Source organism: Lytechinus pictus, chromosome 14, assembly GCF_037042905.1.
Source record: "Lytechinus pictus isolate F3 Inbred chromosome 14, Lp3.0, whole genome shotgun sequence".
Lineage (NCBI taxonomy): Eukaryota > Metazoa > Echinodermata > Echinoidea > Temnopleuroida > Toxopneustidae > Lytechinus > Lytechinus pictus.
In genome coordinates, this window is record NC_087258.1 from 4,139,146 (window position 1) to 4,160,076 (window position 20,931).

Sequence of the window (20,931 nt, forward strand, 5' to 3'; positions counted from 1 at the left end):
GCTGTTGAAACAGCTGTCTGACCGAATTCTGGGAGGTGACCGAATACCGGGCGCGTTACCCTACATCATGTGAATCTGCAGCATTTGCTCCACAATCTGGTATCTACTTTATTTGATGTTGCATTAATTTTCATTTCAATACTAGCATGCAAACCTTAGGTGGTCGGTTTGGGGGTTACACAATCATACTCTAAGTGAGGACATACTAGGCTCTTGTATGCTTGGAGTTTAACATTCCTTGGTGCGTTGTAGAGGTTGCGACGTAGGAAGCCGATGATGCTACTTGTCTGTTCCATTTCAGGTTATCTGATAAGGTAACCCAGAGAGCTCCCGCCCGCGCAGCGGGCGGGAGCCCAGAAGCTTACCGTGTATTTTACCATTGTCACCGGACTAGGGTGATTTATGGTCTAAATATTTCTCCAAATGAATTGTGAAAACAGAAAGTATACAATTACCACGATTATATGGATGAAGGTCTAACGAGTGGCAGATTCCTGACATCTGGGCACAGTCTGGAACCTCAAAAAAACGAAAAGTTCTCTCCTTCTAGTTCTACCCCGTCTCGATCGGCCATTTTTGTTAAAAATCGTAACAAAATGGCCCATCGAGACTGGGTAGAAGGAGAGAACTTTTCGGTTTTTTTAGGTTCCAGACTGTGCCCAGATGTCAGGAATCTGCCACTCGTTAGACCTTCATCCATATAATCGTGGTAATTGTATACTTTCCGTTTTCACAATTCATTTGGAGAAATATTTAGACCATAAATCACCCTAGTCCGGTGACAATGGTAAAATACACGGTAAGCTTCTGGGCTCCCGCCCGCTGCGCGGGCGGGAGCTCTCTGGGTTACTGATAAGGTAACTCCTAACTCTTCATAATATAAAGAATCCTACTGATCTATTAAAATTACAAAATTATAAAAATAAAGGTGAAAAAAGTTGACTTACCGACAGAACCTCCTGTCAAAATTCCCTCGTGGAAGTCTATGGAGGATCACCAACCAAGTACCAAGAAAACTGGTCCGTCCAGATCATATCTGCGCTGCATGAAAACAATTACCGTATCATCCTCTTTCATATAACATAAATTTCAAAGTGCAAAAAATACGACAAAATATTAAAATTTTGCCATAAAAATGACCTAAAAGTTGCTTTAAAAATACTTAGATTTCATACTAAATTTTAAACTGTCATATTTTGGATTTCCAAGTTTTTTGTTCATAATTTTTTGTAAAATTATAAAGTTCGATATAGGTACCCTATCATTCCCATTTTATCGTATTTTTGGTTAGTTCGAAACTTTTTTTGAAAAGCCCTGTGAAGTTGAGTCAACTTTGATAGTTTTCGAGCTATTTTTCACCAGGTTCGATTCAACCGGATTTTTCTTGACTGATATGAACAAAAAATTATGAACAAAAAACTTGGAAATCCAAAATATGACAGTTTAAAATTTAGTATGAAATCTAAGTATTTTTAAAGCAACTTTTAGGTCATTTTTATGGCAAAATTTTAATATTTTGTCGTATTTTTTGCACTTTGAAATTTATGTTATATGAAAGAGGATGATACGGTAATTGTTTTCATGCAGATCTGGACCAGTTTTCTTGGTACTTGGTTGGTGATCCTCCATAGACTTCCACGAGGGAATTTTGACAGGAGGTTCTGTCGGTAAGTCAACTTTTTTCACCTTTATTTTTATAATTTTGTAATTTTAATAGATCAGTAGGATTCTTTATATTATGAAGAGTTAGGAGTTACCTTATCAGATAACCTGAAATGGAACAGACAAGTAGCATCATCGGCTTCCTACGGCTACGTCGCAACCTCTACAACGCACCAAGGAATGTTAAACTCCAAGCATACAAGAGCCTAGACCAAAAGCTTCGGTCTCTGTTATGTTGGTTGTTCAGCTGAACTCCGTTGGCTTCACTCACCAAATACAGAGACCGAAGTTCTAGCGCGATCTGTACAGGGGACTCAATGGCCATATGTTTATGTACTTAAGATCGGATAAAACGGGGAAGTGAATTTGCGCGACAGCCGAGGTAAGTCACTGTTTTTGTTCCTTTTAACTCGATTTTTCTCCGTTTCTTGGCAATTAATGCCAAGAGGGAATATCAATTTGCATTTTGGTCGCATTAATTTTCAAAATTTTTATTGATTAAAGACAAAAATTGAAGAGCCCCGACGGGGGGATTTTGCATTGCAAGTCCCCTAATGGTGGCTGCACGCTAGCGAGCCGTCTGTGTATGAGGAGAACTTTTAAAAAAAAATGTTAAAAAACTCCTCAAAACAGACGGCTGCCAGCTGTCTAACAAGAGCCTAGTATGTCCTCACTTAGAGTATGATTGTGTAACCCCCAAACCGACCACCTAAGGTTTGCATGCTAGTATAGAAATGAAAATTAATGCAACATCAAATAAAGTAGATACCAGATTGTGGAGCAATCGGGCTGGTTTTCCCCCAGCGCCCGGCGGTGCGGGCAGTCCCATATCGTGCCATTAATGTAACTTCCCAATTTCATGACGCCAGTTGATATTTAACATTTTTTATTTCATTATTTACGGACCCCATTTCTTTATGAGGATAATGATATGATTGAACATGTCTTTGTAATTGATTCAATTTTTTTCCAAGTGCTAAATCGGGCTAAAACAAGTCAAATTTTTATTTCAACTTTCATGCCTCAAATTAACACCCCCTTGGCTCATGCCGGGGGATTAAATAATGTTTTATTTATTACTGATTGTAGAATTGATGTATGGAGCGTACTTTATGAGGTAAAAAGAGAAAAAAACTTTCAAGATTCACAAACATAACTGGATAAAATCGAAATTTTCATTATTTCCCTTATTTAGAACACGGTGTCCTTTCAGAGACACATTTCACCCTTGTCCGACGTAAAAATTAATTAAAGTAATTTCAACATTTTATTAGTTCAATATAGGCCCCCTACTGTCTTTTTATTTTACTGATTTTTTATAAAATACATATATATAACAAGGCTCCACATTAACTTTTTTTGGTGGTGGCCCGTTTGGGCCACCAAAACCATCAAATAATTTTTTTTGGTGGCCCGATATTAAAGTTTGGTGGCCCAAAAAATATAAAGAAACACATTAAAAATTAATAAAACAAACTTCTGAAATATTAATTCTGCAGCCACTACCACTAAGTTACTTTCACTTTATCATCTTGTATGTAAACCTTGTTTGCTGTTATTTTACTTTGCTAATTGGCTTGTGGTAAAATATGAATTGTTTCTATCGTAAAAATGAAATGATAGAAAGAGGATAAATGAATTTTATTGTTCGCAGGTTGTGTGGACTTTTTTAAAAATCTCCGTATAGACACACACTCATAATGGTAAAGTAAATAATTAGTGCATAGCAAACTCAGATAGATGTACAAAACAATGGTTTTTCATTTCTTCCTCTTTGAATCCTAAAACCTAGATTATGCAGGCCCCAAATCCAGTTTATTTCTGTTTTCTCTTTTGCAGCATATTATAGCTGGAGAAAATCACAGAAAAATATGCTGCAAAATTAGAACAATGCATAAAAGGGGGAAACAAGTGAAAATAATTTTCAAAAAGTATATTACAAAAAGAAAACAAAAAGGATAAAAGAAATAAGTGAAATAAAACAAAAGAAAGAAAATGAAGAAAGAACAGGGAAAAAAAGAAAAGAAAAATTTAGAGAGAAAAAAAAGAAAAGAAAGTGAAAGAAAAATGAATGAAACAAAATTAATATAAACATGGGGAAAAGGGGAAAATTAAGAAGCCATTACGAATATTTTTAACAGCTGTGGCAACAGTCTATTCTGACTGGAATATATTTAAAAGCCAAGCAAATAATTTTCACTTACCTTCTGGGAATGGCACATTTCTATTTCTATATCCTTTAGTTTGTATTATTTTATTTTCAGTAGAAACATATTTTTTAATCAGGCATATTCAATGGGAAGGGGTATAAATGGTTTAACCACTTTAAAAAAAATAAAAGAAAAAAAATTAGAAAACGGCAAAAGTTATATCTGGAAAAAAAGTGTGAGAAAAGTCCTTCCCTATATTTGCCAAAATGTTGGCAAAATTCACACTTCATATCAATGAAATGCCTTCCCAGAGTATTTACTTTCTCAAGAGTGGTTTAAGAAGTCATTTATAAACAAGAAAGAAAGAAACTGTCTGTTTATTTTTGGCTAGAAAAGACACAGCTTCGAAAGAAACCAAGTATCAACATACATACAAATGCACACGTGGGACTGTGATGTACTTGCCTATGTGTTTTTATGTGTATTAATTCATTTGGAAATCGGTCTTTTGTAGTCAAAAGAGAGGTCATAATTCCTCTTCTTAATGCTTGCAAATAATCAGGGTACACCAAATTTTCGTAATATAGACTGTAGAATGTCATTTCATTGGTGTAAAATGTGACTTTGACTCAGATTTTCAAAGTTCTGTGGAAGATTTCTTAGCAGCAACATTTTTTATCGCAGCTCCCGGAGTCTGAATAGGCTGAGCTAGATCTAGAGCACAGCTGTATGCAGTGGCTTCATGTAAAGCTCACGCCAGCCTGCCGGCGCGGCTGGCTGGATAATAGCTACTGTATGCTATAGCTGTAGGCCTAATATGCAAACTTTGTGTGTGTGTATTTGTGTGTAGATCAACAAAAAGGGCGCATGACGCACTGGGTTGCAATTTGAACTTTAGAAAGTTGATAAATGCGTGCAAAATCGGGGGGAAAATGGTGCTACTTTGAAAATTATTGGTTGCCCGATTCGGGCCACCAAAACTGCCCAAGGTGAATTTCTGGTGGCCCCGGGCCACGGGGCCACCGCTAATGTCGAGCCTTGTATATAATGATGATTTTGCAAATTGTGCGTTAATATGTTATATGTTGAGGTAAAAATAGGGTTTGAATGGAGTAAAGAAATCAACAGTGTCTGATTGTATGAGACTAAAAAGGAAAATATGAGAGGCTGCCTGTGAAAAGTCTAATTTATTTATTTCATTTGTCAGATATAATGCAAGGAATACAAATGTTAGTGTTTAGAGTATAAACATACCTCAGTTGCATGATGAGTAACCGAAGACAAGGAAAATATGAAAATTACTGCAAACATGTCCAAGTGGATAAAGTAGTGCTTTTCAATAACAATTAAAACATAAAAAAGGTGTGTAATCCGCAATGGAAAAAATACTATTTACAGAAATAATGCTAAATATTACAATGATCATAAATGCTGGTCATCTTAAGTTGATCACTTAATTTATGGAAGCTTATATAAGAATATAAGGTTTAAGAATATAAAAAATGTATGTTCAACATTTCAAAGTTGAGGAGTAGAGACTACATTATTGCTTTAACATTACATAGGGGCCGAAAGGGGCCTACCCTACGATTTAAAATGCGCCTCTTCGTATGGATTTTCCATAATCTTTTCTTCAATGAACTAGCTTATCTTCATTTGTAATAATTGTGATGGATTCGTAAGCTATAGGCCTAATCTGTATCTTAAATTCAATTAGCTATTTTGTTACTGCAGATTTTTTGTTTTGTTTCACTGTTTCACATCTCAAGTTAGCCCAAATCTGACAATTAATTTTTATTGATTAAAATTAATCTCAGCAAAAAAAATAATTCTAATGAAAATGAAATAAAAATAAATAAATGATTTACCAAGTTTAACATTTTAGTTTTGTATCATGTTTTTTTTTTTTGCTTAAAGTTATAAACTCATTTTTTACCTTAATTTCTTTTAAAGAAATTTGTTTTCATGTTGTTTAATTATCTATAATGAGAAAGCATGAGGGGTCAGAGAGATAGTGCCACCCATTTCGATATTTCAAAAAAAAATAATGGAAATGGTCTGGGGATAGGACGGAGAATAAAAGAAAACATTAAAAAAAATATTTGGGCCTACATTACCCCGGACATAATGCCCGGAGAAGTTAAAATGACATCTGTTTTTGGTTGTCTTGCCGTGCAAAAAGACGACCTGGAATTGATGACAACTAGCCCCCATATATAAAAAATAACTTGGCGCCATCCCAGATAAAATGCATCAGTGTGCAACCCCAAAAATTTTTTAAAGGTGATATGTCAGTGTGGCTTGCCGTAAACGCATTTTCTCTCAATGCCGACGGTGGCGGGCAGTGTGCAAAGAAGATCATGCCTACGTAGGACATGTCTGGAGGTGTCTTTCCAAGGACCATTCTTCGTATCGCCCAAATCGGCATTGTGAAACAGTTGAGCGATATCTCGTTCTTACGTAGAATGGTTCTACAAAAGACCCTTTCATGCAACAGGCCCCAGGAGGCTTCTAGAGAGTAAAAAATAATTTACTTACGTTTGTGCTTACTCTCCACAAAGCCAGGGATTCCATTCATCTGCATGTACTGCCAAAATAAAAAAAAACTGAAACTTTTGCCCCCGGGCCGAGATTTCTAATTCTACTTGAATTTTAAAAGATCTAGCCCTACCCTAAAAATAAATCATGTAAATAGGATAAAACTTCATTTCCGACATTTCTACGCTATCGATTTCATTTTTAGGTCTAGATCTAGACTAATAAAATGCGCAAATATCAGACACTTTTGTCCTAAGCATAATTGGACCAAAACAAAAAATGCAATCATTGAATCAAATAAAAATCATGTGTGAAGACTATTTCCGTACTACAAATGTTGAAATGTCATAAAAAAAAAGAATTGAATAAGGTAAATGGAAATCATTTACTTACTACTACTAGAACTTAGAAGCTTGGTTTTTGCCAAATATCGGACGCAGTTTTCAAATATCGGGCACTTAAAGTTGTGCACTGCAATCAATTTTAAATCGCGCTCCAAACCCCAAAATAATAACGTGATGAGAAAATAACTTACAATCAGCTGCGCAAATTGCAAATGCTGATTTTGATTATTACTAGATATAGAAATCAGTAAATACGAATTAATGGGGCCAATATGTCAGATGTTTGGGGGAGTGCCATATTTGAAAGGGTGTCGAACTCGAATTTAGCCATTGCAGATTTTCTTGCGATAGATCGAACATGTGCGATCTTGGCGGCGATATTTCCGGCGGAAATCACTTCCCCATAATAGATTTTTTTTGGTCATCAATGTTTTGGAGTCCATTTTATCACAGTAAGACTAAGACATGCCTTTTTTTAAGCAATATCATTGTTTTAATTTCAAATTTGCTTTCCCCTTTTTTTGCCATTTCGTTGTCGAAACGGTGAGTCTAACTTTCGGTTAGAAAAGGTAATTAAGGAAAGAAAGGTTCCCAGGAAATCGTGGAAGACCAGTCCTGCCGTGTATTAAAACGTTATCCTGGCAAGCCTGCTCAAGGTGCATTTCGAGGGTGTCTCAGGAGTACAAGTACATGTGTATGTCCAATGAGAAACGCAGTTTTATACTTACAGCTATCTTGTCTCATTCAACCAATGAAAATCAATTCCACTAGGAGATGTGTCAGAGCCAAAAAGGAGTGAGATTGCGTCGATTTATTGACTTCAAATACGCCTGCACGCTGCCGTGTCTTTACTAAACAGACTCTACGGACATTTCTTTTTAAAAAATGGCGATACCCCTATCTTTTTATCGATGTCAATATCTTATCATTTCAAAGGCAACATTAGTCAAGAGTCTTATGAAATAATTGTTAATTTTACAGGAATTATTTTTTTTCTTCAATTTTCATTTCACAATTTGGAGATAATTCACCTAGAAATATTGCTGAAATGAACGTTGCAGAGATTTAGCCCCCACCCTATTTTAATTTTTTTTTAAAGTGACATTGGGGCAACCACATCATTTGCTTTGCAGTTGTAATTACGTTGCGTAATTGCGTTGGATATGTAGCAAATCGTTTTTACTTCAGTTCAGGCCTAAATGTAGATATATGCAAGATAAAATTTTATCACAGATAAAATTTTAATAAAATGTCACCTCAGAATACCAATGTCATTTTAAGATATGAAACAAATATTTTAAAGATTAAATGACCTCAGAATACCACCCCTGGACATACATTCCTTACTCCGTACGGCATGGTGGTGAGTGGTATTACCAACCACTTTTCATAAAGTCAATCATCAAAATTACAAAAAAAAAACCCTGTGCCTATTCCACGGCATGCATGTCATTTAGTTTGTATAGGGATGATAACAAGAATATGAAATCAAAATTAGGTCCCTAGACAGCGATTTATTTTTGTAAGTAAGCTTGGAGGGAGGGGGGGTCTAGACCTAGACAGTGCATGGAGAGGCGTAATTTTTCATGAGGAATTCACTTATAAATCTATCACATTTTGTTTTTCTGCCAAGGCAAGGTACATGCAATGCTACTGCCGCCAATGTAAACAAAAGAAATTGGTCACGTTCATCTGGAGACTGTCTTTGAAATTAGATGTAGATACCAAAAATAATATACTGAAGTAATACTGGAGTTTGTAGGCTACATCGTTATCCACCAATAGAGGGCCTCAAAAATATAAAATTACAGGTTTTGAACATGTGATGCAAGCTAGTGAACATAAGCGGGACAATACGCCTTCATGCCTGAACACTTATTGTTGCTGAGCTTTGTCTGACAATGAGATCTATTTCCATGTCACCTGTAATAATAATAAAGGAGCATTTATATTGCGCAGCTACTATATTCTGCTACGCATAACAAAATGAATGATGCAAATTATAGAGTATTACTGAAAAGAAAAGTCTTCGGATGCATTTTAAACATACTAACTGCGGATGATTCCCTTATAGAGTGTGGGAGTATATTCCATAAATTGGGAGCCGCGTATGCAAATGCTCTATCACCAAGGGTAGGTGTTGATCTTCCAGAAGAATATTTCGAGAGAGTGTTATCTTTCGAGCTGATGACTTCAATTGTAAGAGTGCAAGGCTGTCTTCTTTTACCTGAGTGTGTAGGCCTAATCAGAGCTGCCAAATAGTAGGATTTTGTCGTATTCCGTACGATTTTTCACTTAAAATACGACACTACGATTTTTCTAAATAAAATACGATTTTACGAAAATATAGCTATGTGCATCCGTGTATTATGTGTGTGTATATCTCATTGGCATTACGTACGTAATACCGCGCTCGTATATAGCGAGCGCGGTATTACGTTGTGTGTGTGCACAACAGGCAAGTACGATGTTCCCAGCGCTAGCGCAGCCATGGCCAATCCAGGACTCATGTGTGCGCGCGTGCATGCTTATGCATGTACTGTGTGCGAATCTCGCGGCGCTTTATCATCTTTGGTGCGAAGCTAAATTCACTGTGTAGCTACCGGTACGGTACTAGCGCGCTGGCCTGGCTGACGATACCGCATGCTCCGGCCGGCCTCGTACTCGTCTTGAGCACCGTCGTCGTTTGTGTCTGTGATCATATTGTGAACAACGGACAAAGAGAGTTAATTCTGTAATATTCATCATGGCATCGAAAGGATCTGGATCATCACGGAGACAAACATTCCTATCCGAATATACGACTAGGTGGCCATGCATAGTGGCCAGCAAGAAGAACGATTACACCGCTCGATGTACGGCATGTGCATGTGACTTCTCGATATCGCATGGCGGTGCGAAGGACATCAGCTTGCACCTAAGTCGGCAGAAGCATCGACAAGCAGTGGAAGCCATGAAAAACGTGACAACACTTGCTACATTTTGGACAAAAACAGATTTTTCTGTTATCAGAGCGGAGACGCTGATGGCGAATTTTTTTATAGAACATAACTTGCCCTTTGCAACGGCAGATCATTTTACCCAACTTGTTAAGGTCATGTTTCCAGACAGTAGGATTGCAAATGAGGTAACTTATCAGTCATGCATGTAATTATGTTACTATAAAATGACGAACCTATGAATTTACCCCCCTAATCCTATTCAAACCTGTCGTATACATAATATACATGTAAAAATTACAGTTGGCACAGCAAAATAATGAGATGTATGATAGGAAAGTACACGATGGGTATGAATAGGATTTTTTGTCTAAAAATAGGATTTTTTGGGTTAAATAATAGGATTTTTGTTCAAGTGTGGTTGGCAGCTCTGCCTAATGATATTCAACAATTATGTTCATTCACTTTGTAGGCTTTCCTGCCATGGCAACCTTCCAGTCAGCAGGTCAGGCCGAGATAATCAGAAGCAGTCAGAAAGATGAAGTTTATCAGACACAGCTGAGAGGCGGTATCCATGATGTCGTCCAGTCACTAATAGGTACATCACTATATAAAGCCACCCCTTCCCCCATCACACTTGTTCAGAATCGGCAGGAATCAAGCAGAGTCTTTCACGCATCTCTAATAATAACAGTTCATTGAAGACAAAGGGCTTACAAGAAAGTCCTTGTGAAAGGCTGACTGGGGCCCGTAACAGAAAACTAAGCAATTATTGTATAACATTTTTTACAAGAGATTGCATTGACTACAATGTACAATTAATTATGAAAAAAATCAAGCATACATGTACGATTAGGACTAATTGCAAATCTTTATGTTCTGCCCTTTGGTGTTTTGAGAGGAGGATTCCTGGCTTTTCCTGCTATAATACATCATGATAAAGACATTCTTGTCCTCTGCCATTATAGTGTGTGAGTCAAAATAAACTTGCCCCCTTAAAAAATCCCTTATTTAAGGAAAAAAAATATGTCATGAACACATTGCCTCAAAGAGTATCTCCTCCCAAATAATTTGATACCATATTTATGTGGTATGTGTTAACACTTGGATGATCAGGAGGTATTCTTTGCAGTTATGTAAATTTGATTTGTCCCAAAGTATCTAAGGCATGACTGCAATGAATCAATCCAGATGTCAATGATGTCATAATCCTGCAAGAGTTGCATTAAAATCCATTTCAAAACACTTTTTTGGTAATTTACATTATTTTGTTTGATATTCACTTTTGAGTATCAATTCTCAAGTTAATTTCATGGAAAAGGGATTTGCAAATATTTTTATTAACTCGTGTAGGATTATGACATAATTGGCATCTGGGGTCCATTCATTGCAGTCATGCCTTACTTTGGTGCAAATCAAAATTTACATCACTGCCAAGAGTACCTACTGATAATCAAAGTGTGAAGACGTACCACTTCACTATGGTATCATATTATTTAGAAGGAAAATACTCTTTCCAGCCACATATGATTATGCATTCATGACATATTTTTATATTGAACTGAGGATTTGTGAGGTGTCAAGTTTTTATTATAATTTTGTTTTACTCACATGGAATATATGAGTAAAATATGTTTGGCAATTCTTTTTTTGTGAGTTTTTACATTCGGCTAATTCTAAATTTTACTGTACAGTCACCTCAGACTACAGTCTTTAATCATGGGCCACATAAAGGCCTTTAATTGTTAAAGTTTACTTCTTCAAACAAAAACAAAAAAATTGTTGATGACAATCTTGATTTCCATCTGTAGAGACGAGATTGTGAAAAACTTTGCCCAGTGTACAGGTATTGACTGAGAATGCAGTGGTGAAAAAATTTACAGTGGAATGCTTGAAATGATCACTCAATGTCTATGATAATAGTGTTGCTCCCAAAGACCCCAACAAACTAAGAAGTAGTTATGTCCATTCTAAAGACAAATTCCTAAAGAAGAAAGACCCATTGTTTATTCAGACATACCAGCTCATATATGTATAAACATATTGCTTTTGTGGGGGAATATGGGGGAAGATTAAAAGAACACCAAAGAACTCTATTAAAGATTGAAGAGACCATTCCATTCACCCAAATGCTAAACATGCCCTCCATTCAGGACATGATATGGGACAATACCTTGTATTTGACTTTAAAATTAACAGCTGGCAAAGAAAAGTGAATCTGTATGGATAAAAGTGAATTTATCCAGCTCTCAATAGGGACTATAGCTATTCATTGTTGCTCATCTTGATAGTAACATCTGGTGAATAAAGATCAGGGGTCTATGTGGATAAAAAAAGGATTAATTAATCCAGCTCTAAAATGTACTTAAGGTATTCATGGTCACCTTTATTGAAAGGTCAGAGGTCTATGTGGATAAGAGAGGATTAATCCACCTAAACAGGGACTCTGTGTCCTCATTGGTGCACCTCTCTTTTGTCCAGTGATCACAAGATAACAGGGAGCACGTAGGAAATATGTGACTGGTCACTTTGGTTGAGAGAGTACTCAGGAGAGGATGGACGCTTGTTTTGTACTTGTAGATTTCCTTCCTCTGGTTTTGGAGATAGGCGGCAAGCCGCAGAGTGATAAAGGATTCAGGTCCTCTCTAGATGGTGCTGTCAACATAGGTGGATTTTTAATCAGCGACATGTCAACGACAGGGAAAAAAATAATTTTTTTTTTTCGGGGGCTCCATTTTAAATTTTTTGTCAAATTTCGGGGGCTCCATTTCTACCTTTCGGGGGCTACTTTTTGCATTTCGGGGGCTCTTTTTGAATGCTACTTTTTTGTATTTTGAGGATTACCTGTTCACTTTACTTTTTGTTTGATATTGTATGATTTTGTAAGTTATTTTTTTCATGCTTAGAATCGTAGGTGTGTGTGTGTGGGTGGGTGTGTGGGTGGGTGTGTGTGTGTGTGGGTGGGTGTGTGTGTGTGTGGGTGTGACTGTGAGTTGGAATTGGATATAAATGAATTCAATATGTAATTTCTACTCAGTCTATTCCAGTACAATACCCTGTACTCGGCCATGTACATGTAATAAATGCCCACATTATTTATCAAATACCCTAACTTTTTGTGAAGTTCTTTGAAAACGCAGATCTCCATGAAAATTGCATTTCTCTATGGGGGAGTCTAAATTTGGTGAGAATGTATTCATTAAGAACTTAAATATACATGACAATGAAGAAATCATCAAACTTTATTGGCAGTTTTGAATAATATACCCGAAATGTAAACTCTGTCTGAAACAGAAAATCACCATCATTGAGGCCTTTACTGAGCGAATTGTCCCCCAGAGCTCTGGCAGAGAGACAGAGCTCAGACTGGCTAGCTAATACAAGCGCCAATGCGTGTGCCTGCCGCCGGCCTTGTAAAATAGATGGAGCTTTGTTTGATGATTTATTGTCTGATATTTACCACATCCCCGAAAAAAATAAAACAAATGATTTTTAAGTTATAATTAATATGATAACTGTAGGGGAAACATGTGCATTGGAAATTGCACATAGTGGTAGTCATAATTGACCCCTATACATGCAACTGTTTCCCGACCGTCGCGTTCATTTTTTTTCCATACCTGGTACCATGTGTGTGGAAATACGTGGTACAGGAAAAAAGACGCAACTTCGGAATTTGAAACTGCACTCCTCGCTATTTTCAAGGCTATGATTTTGAGTGTGGATTTTGGATGATTTTTAAATGGTAAGCGGAGCTCGAGCATATGGCGCTAGTGGTTGGTTGAGTTGTTATCACTCGGCAATAATTTCGGGGGCGACATTCAGATTTTATGTCGCCCCCGAAAGCATGATTTTGGGTGATTTCGAGGGCGACTTTAGGCATTTCCGGGGCGAATTCGCCCGCCGCCCCCGTGTATTTTTTTCACTGGTCAACGAGGAAGCAGAGGAGGAGGGCAGGGAGTGTGAGAGGATGCGAGGATGAGGGGGTCATTTCTAGTGAAATCATTTAAGACGAATGCAGGCAAGTCAACGTTCTCAATATGATGTAGTAGATGTAGGTCCAAACACTGCCAAGAAGACTGGACATGAGGCAAGAGCAAGGACATGAGGCTTTAATACATAAGAAGTAGGATGGTACGAGTTTGAGCTGGTCCTGCACAGTGGCTGCCAGGCCCACAATCAATTGGGCAAAACAAGTATTTGGACAATTTTTGTTTCTGATTTCTTTTTCGAACTATAAAATATGAATTCTTGATTTTGTTTTTTGAACATTTCATTATTCTTACAGTTCGAATACTACTTGAAGTTGCTGAAAGTAAAAGCAGCGTGCTAATATGCAAAGATTTCACACGATCCTGCTATTCCAGCATTATTTGATCATCCCCAGACATTGAAAGTGTTATGTATTTATTTCTGTCTCCATTATTTGTACTTTTTTTCTGTGTTTAGGTGCAAGATTTTGGGTGAGATGGAGAAAGGAGCTGGATGTTGTCTCTGATGTGTTGTACTTTGGACTAACCACAGTAGCAGGTATTTTTTCTTTTCTTATTTATCCCACACAAGCTGAAGGAAAATATGTTTACTATGGGCGCATTATACCTTAATGCCCCCCCCCCCAGGAAAAAAAATATACATATATATATTATTTTTGTCAGTTGATACGACTTAAAATTACCTACAGTTTAATCAGTGCATTTACTGGTATATGATAGAATATTTCCTTTTATTTTTTGATGAGTGTTATCTTAAGCATGAGCTTCTTTATGTGCAATACTTATATTTTTGGGGGATAATAATAATATGGATGATAAAAATAATAGTAATATATTGATAATGATAATGATGAAAATGTAAGATTATATGGTCATAATAATAATTATAAAAATACAGTACATTGGTGATTGTCTTCATTAAAACTTAAAATATATAATTTACCTCAAGCATGTGATTACTATTTTTATGTACTTTGAAATATTTAATGATTTTGATTTCAGTTAATATTCTTTCATTTTTCACTATGTTGCATATTGCATTTGTATACAATGTAATTCCTTTTATGTTTGAAAATCTGTGATTCGGTCTTTGGGCCGCAAATGATTTTTTTTTCAATAAACCATTTCTACTCAACTTCTACATTTGGCACTGAAAGCAAATTATAATTTCAAGCTTGTAATAGCTTTACCCCATGCACAGACAGTGGTTCGAATAAAATCTGTGTTTGGTAGGTATGAGTTTGGATGAAGTGTTAATGCAGCATTTTCATTTTGCTGATCCCCCAAATATTTTACTCTTTTCTTTGTTCTAGGCTTTCAAACCCTTGGTGAAGAGTATGTGAATATACTTCAAGTGGATAATACTAGGAGAGCCATTCCATCATTGCAGGTGAGTAGTGTTGTTTATTATTATATAATCAAGCTTCAATACAAATTTTTATCCAAGGGGGGGGGGGGACAAAAGGGGGTTAATTATTGGGAAGGGAGAAGTAGTTCTTTGTTATATGATTAGGGGCTGTCATTACTATTAACAATAAAGGTTTTATTAGTTGAGATTAAATCAGTGAATAGGGTTCTTAGAAGGTGGGTATGAACATAAAATGAATGGTTCTTGGTGCCTTTTCACACGAGAATCTTGAATCATCATAAATGATGAATGCAATTTGTCTTTAGAATCATTGTTCCATTCACATGTTCACTCAAACTGTGATTTGAATTCAAATTCCTAAGCAAAGGTGGTATTGTGTCCTTGATGACTTGTAAATCAAACCCAATCAAAGCACTGCGTTGCAAAAAAGAAACTATGATGAGTGCATGACAATTGTATTATCTACGGAAGTGCTTGAAAGGTCACGTAAGCTCTGCCCCTCAAAAGATGTTTTGGAGGTCAACCCTTCCAGACGTAAAATTTTTACTGTAATTTAAGTGAAACTTAACTGGGATTCACCTCCGGGGTAGAATTTGAACTCGTGATTGTGATAAGCGTTTGTGATTCTAGTTAGGTTTCAAACGTCCTAAAAATTCGGCATTAGAATTATTTTTCACTGGAATCATTCAAATTACGATTTTGGTACCATATGAAAGGGCGGTTAGAAGGGGGTTCTTGACATAAAAGTTATGGTTCTTATATTGGGACTGTATACATTATGAAATCTAGACTACATGTATTTAGTGATTTATACAATCACTACTTGACAGAAAAGAGACCAACCTTTTCTCTCCCTGTTCTCTTTCTTTTTCTCTCTATCTTGTTGTTTGTTTGTCTCTCTGAGATCTCGGTTGTCAGGTTTTTATATTTCTCTGCAAACATCCACTTTTCTATTCGATATTTAATGAAAATGCTTTGAAATTTTTCATGGAACTTTAAAAAAAATGTAAGTTTATGTAGCTGTATTTTTTTTTCTCTCTAATGATGTAAGACTCTCTCTGACATTGACCACTCCTTAAAAAATTGAACCAGGCTAATCTCTTGCATAACAATGACCAGGATATGCTTTCTTAATACTGCAACTTTGGGGTAATTTGATGACTCCTTTCAGCAAAATTCTGTATTGCGGTAGTGCTTCAATACTCTAACTGTAATCCTGTAATTCTAAGAAATAAACATTCTTCATAGTAAATAGCCTTCTCTTTGTGTTTGAGTAGGATCTTATAATGTTAATGAGCTACATGTGTGCATCACTTTGAAGCAGAGAATATAAGCTAAGATTCAGTTTTTAACTATCTAAAAACTATCTAAGAATTATTTTATGTATAGCGAACCGTGGTATTTTTCTGATGGTCTGGACCCATTATCCTAAAGCTTAACAATGGATCATGGAGCTTATTTGTTTTACATACTTGTGGCAAAATTTGACTATGGTACTCAACAATAAAAAAAAAAGATATATATTTCTAATGTCTTTTTCAATTGCTGAATTGAATTCCATCTGGCCGTCCTTACAGAGACGTTTAGCTCTAGTAGCTCTTCACATTGGTGCCCCCTATCTCCTGGACAAGACCTTGACCCGGCTCTCCTACCACCTTGAAGCAGGCTACAGGATACCCAACCTCTCTGATGATGTCAACAACCGGCTACGTCTTTGGTTGCCCTCCGTCAGGCGTGCATTGACCTTCCTCAATCGTATCCACATGGCTGTTTTCTACCTACGAGGGCTCTTCTATCACATCGCCAAGAGATTTTCCGGAGTGCAATATGTGAGTTTTTGTTTTGTTTCATACTGCCCTAAGACCCCTGTTACACATGCGTCGGCTTTCAAAGCCGGCCCCGGAGGCGGCCTCACGCCTGCAATTTGAAGCCGCCTCAAAATCATCAAACCCCTGTTACACATAGTCTCGGGCCCGCAATTTTGCGTCTACACATAGGCCGGCCTCACGTCGCCTTTTCACGAGCTGACGTTGGGGCGCACTTCATGTAAACAAACGCTTAATATTTTCGCGCGGTTTGCAGGTCTTTTTAATTGCATTGGATCTCATCGACATCGCGACCGATCCGTACACATATCTTACCTCCATATTTTGTTTATATAATTGCATTATGAAGGTTAAGAATATCGTAACTATTATTTCTGATCGAAGGAGGGAATTTCGACGTGCTCAAAAAAGGCGATTCCGGGAGTTTGAAGCACGTCGTCGGCGAGTACGGTACTATTTTTTGTTATGTGCTATAACGTTTGCCTGCACCGTGGAAAGGAGTGTGTGGATGAAGGAGCGATCTGGACATTTCTGGGAGAGGATAGTGGAAGGGAGATTCACGGCAAGAGATTTTCGTGAAAATTTCCGTGTGAACAAGTCGACATTTGATTTTCTGTGTGGTGAGCTAGCACCGGCTATTCGTCGCCAAAACACACGATGGCGTAAAGCAGTTTGTGTCAGAAAGAGAGTTGCCATAACTCTGTGGCGTTTATCCACAAACTGCGAGTATCGAACAATCGGGCATCTTTTTGGGGTAGCGAGATGTACCGCCAATGTCATCGTCAACGACACCTGCCTTGTAATTGTACAAGAACTAATGAGAAGATATATTACCTTTCCTTCTGGAGATAGATTACGGGCAACTGTTCAGGGGTTCGAGGACATGGGGTTTCCCCAAGTTGCAGGTGCCATTGATGGAACCCATATCCCTATAATTGGACCTGTTAATTACCATGCTGATTATCATAATCGAAAGGGATGGTACTCTGTCATTCTCCAGGCAGTTTGTGACCATAAGTACATGTTCACAGATATCATGGTAGGATGGCCAGGACGCTGCCACGATGCCCGGGTGCTGGCAAACTCTTCTTTTCACCGAAGAGCGGAAAATGGAGAACTGCTTCCAAATGTACGTTTACTTTTAAATCTAATTTATAAAACTTGAATTAAATTTCATTTTATTATTAAAGATTTAAGCCACAAAAGATTATGATAGACTACAATCATTTAAAATCTCATAGATCTACAAGTCAATAGTAACATGCACATTTCATTTTTTTAAAGGGATAATATAAACAAAGGATTTAAAACAATAAATAAACCTAGAGAAATCAAGCCTAGAATAAGGGTAGATCTTCTTTTAAAATTTCATAAGTAATAATAGGCTACCATTAGTTTGCTCCACCTATTCATCTAAAAACACTGAGGTTTGTGTGATTTTGATATTTCATCAGCAGGGCCATAGCCAGTGTTTGATGTTTGGGGGGCACATACATGTAATTGATCAACGTCCTGGGGAGGGGTCTATAAGGATGGGTGTGTGATCTTGGGGGGGGGGGGCACGTGCCCCCCCCCCCCCCCTGGCTACGGGCCTGCATGTTCATCAGCATGATCAATGTGTATTTTAATGAATTAATTTTAATATATATTTTTCTAAACATCTTCATGATATTAAAATAGACCTCTACTTAGTATTGATGTTATTAATATTATTAAATGATTATATTTCATTATTATCATTTTCAATACATTGTTTTTGACCAGATGACAAGAAACATCAATGGCCAAGATGTTCCGCTGATGATACTTGGGGACCCTGCCTACCCACTGCTGCCATGGCTAATGAAAGGTTTTGCCGATAATGGTCGTCTGACTGAAGATCAGACTAACTTTAACTACAGGCTCAGCAGGGCGAGAATGGTCATCGAAGGTAGTTTTGGTAGACTGAAGGGGCGATGGAGATGCTTATTGAAGCGCAATGACAGCGCTCTTGAGAACGTAACTAATATTGTTGGAGCGTGTTGTACCTTGCATAACCTTTGTCAGATGCAGTCCGATGAGCCAGATGACGAGTGGCTTGATGTTGCTCATGAATTACGAGAGTTTCAGCCACCTTGTCCTTTGCCAAATCAAAGGCCTGCACCATCAGCATCTGTAGTGCGTGATGCTCTTGTTCAGTATGTTAGGTAACTTTTTTTATGCATTTCTTCAACCACTGTTAATGATATTCCACAGGTGTAAACAGAGCCTCAAATGAACTCATTCATTCGGTTAGTCAATGACCCCCCCCCCCCCCAACCCCCGCCCTCATGATTGAAAATGTTATGTAGCCTCTGTTTTGTAATGTAAAACAGTTATCAAGAATAGAGTTTTCTCTCTTGGACATTTCTCTTTGTTTTTCCTTTTTAATTATTAATTTATGTTAATCATTCATAATAGACTATTGAGAAAATGCAAATCTGTTATTTTTTTATAATCCATTTTAAAGTAGATGGTTGGCCTTTTTGTAATGAATAATCTTTTTTTTTTTTAATAATATGCTTTTATTTCACCAAGTCATTTGTTTCATATTTTACTATACAGAGTGATGAAAAAGTAGTAAATTTAAGGTAGGCCTATGGCAGATAAGATTATCAGGGCCAGAAGATTGTCAATTAATTAGAATGATTTTTTTTTCTTCTTTGTATCAGTCTCTTTCCCAATCCATGGATACAGTAAGACTGGGTTTATGTTATTGTCAACCATAGCTGGGGGCTTAAGGTATGCATAGCAGAGGTTAATGTATGCACTGACATAGCAATGCATCTGACCAGTAGCATAGCACACTGCAATCTTCTTTTCATCTTGTGTTTCTTCCCTGTTATGACTGACATAAGTTTAAGTGTTTTAAAACCGAATATTCAAATTCAAATTCATTTGCCTATATGATCTACAAGTGATGAACACATTTTAACCATCTTATCCTGTGCCCATTCAAAAGCCAGTTTTGTGTTATGTTATTTCATTTGAGGTAAAATGCAGTTGTATTGTTATTTTTTCAAGCAAATATAGTGCCAGAAGCATTATTTTTTTTCTTGTTGTCCATGTGACTTTCTTGCTATTTCATCAATGCGATAATTTATATCAATCATTAATCTTAAAAGATGCACTTTAAACTTGACACCAGCATGCCTCATCATGGGAAGATGAATTAATTTTGTTTAGGGTTATGTAGGTCAAAGGACACAGAGGTTAATACACATGAAACATTACCTATTTGTAGTTCTTTTATCATAATATCTTGTACTATTTGCTTCTTGTATTCAATGTGCTAACAAGTATTCATTTGGAGAGGAATTTCAAACAAAGGTTACAGAGGTAAATGTATAATGTATATAAAACAATACCAGATAAACATGATTTATCTTCAAACCCATGTGGATAAGTAGTAATTGCTTGGGGGCAGGCGCAAGTGGTCATTATCTCTTTAGCTATGTGATTATATTGGATTGTATTCAACCACTATGAAATAGCTGTTTTGTACATATATGTCGTTTTTTCTTCTCTAACCACTTTTAGTTCAAAATTGTTAGGTATTTTCTGTGTATATGTTAAATACAACATGCCTCCGATAATGAATAAAAAGAAGAAAAAACATCAAGAATTCAGCTAAGGGTCTATCCTATTATTTCTGTATTATAACACTCTAAAAGCAAACCAATCTAAATTGGAATCAAATGGGGACATATTTGTTTCTATTCTTATTTAGAATAGATTCTATTCATCTTTTTCCTTCAGATTCTCTTCAATTCTGAGAATTTGAATAGAAACTAATATGTCCCCATTTGATTCCTATTCATATTTGATTAGTTTGTTTAGAAAACACATTAAGTACATGTCAGTGGCAGACACAGAAATCTTGGGGGGGGGGTACCCCAGGTGTTATAGTTTGTCTTGTTGATGTCCATTTTTTTCTGGGGGGGGGGGGGGGGCTGGAACATGTATCATTGTCCATTTAACATTGTAGAATCAAAAGGTAATATTTTTTATTTAAAAAAAATTTAAACAAATTATGAAGTATAAAGATACAGAATTTAAACAAAAAGTTTCATAGTACATGTACCAAAAAGGC

At 36.7% G+C, this 20,931-nt stretch overlaps 1 protein-coding gene across 3 annotated transcripts in view; it reads left to right on the forward strand.

Moving 5' to 3' along the window:
* Positions 1 to 1,584: 1,584 nt before the first annotated feature.
* LOC129276756 (peroxisome assembly protein 10-B-like) overlaps positions 1,585 to 20,931 on the forward strand; it is a 28,869-nt gene continuing 9,522 nt past the window's right edge. Inside the window, exons 1-6 of one of the 3 annotated variants that reach the window (XM_064109681.1) lie at positions 1,585 to 1,667; positions 10,106 to 10,231; positions 14,083 to 14,163; positions 14,939 to 15,015; positions 16,572 to 16,823; positions 18,585 to 20,463. In XM_064109681.1, the coding sequence (XP_063965751.1) occupies positions 10,117 to 10,231; positions 14,083 to 14,163; positions 14,939 to 15,015; positions 16,572 to 16,823; positions 18,585 to 19,010 (951 nt within the window). In that variant the 5' untranslated portion in view covers positions 1,585 to 1,667; positions 10,106 to 10,116 and the 3' untranslated portion in view covers positions 19,011 to 20,463. Of the gene's footprint in view, positions 1,668 to 10,105; positions 10,232 to 12,101; positions 12,301 to 14,082; positions 14,164 to 14,938; positions 15,016 to 16,571; positions 16,824 to 18,584; positions 20,464 to 20,931 lie in introns of those variants that run through there. The other 2 variants (XM_064109683.1, XM_064109682.1) reach the window with 2 other exon arrangements.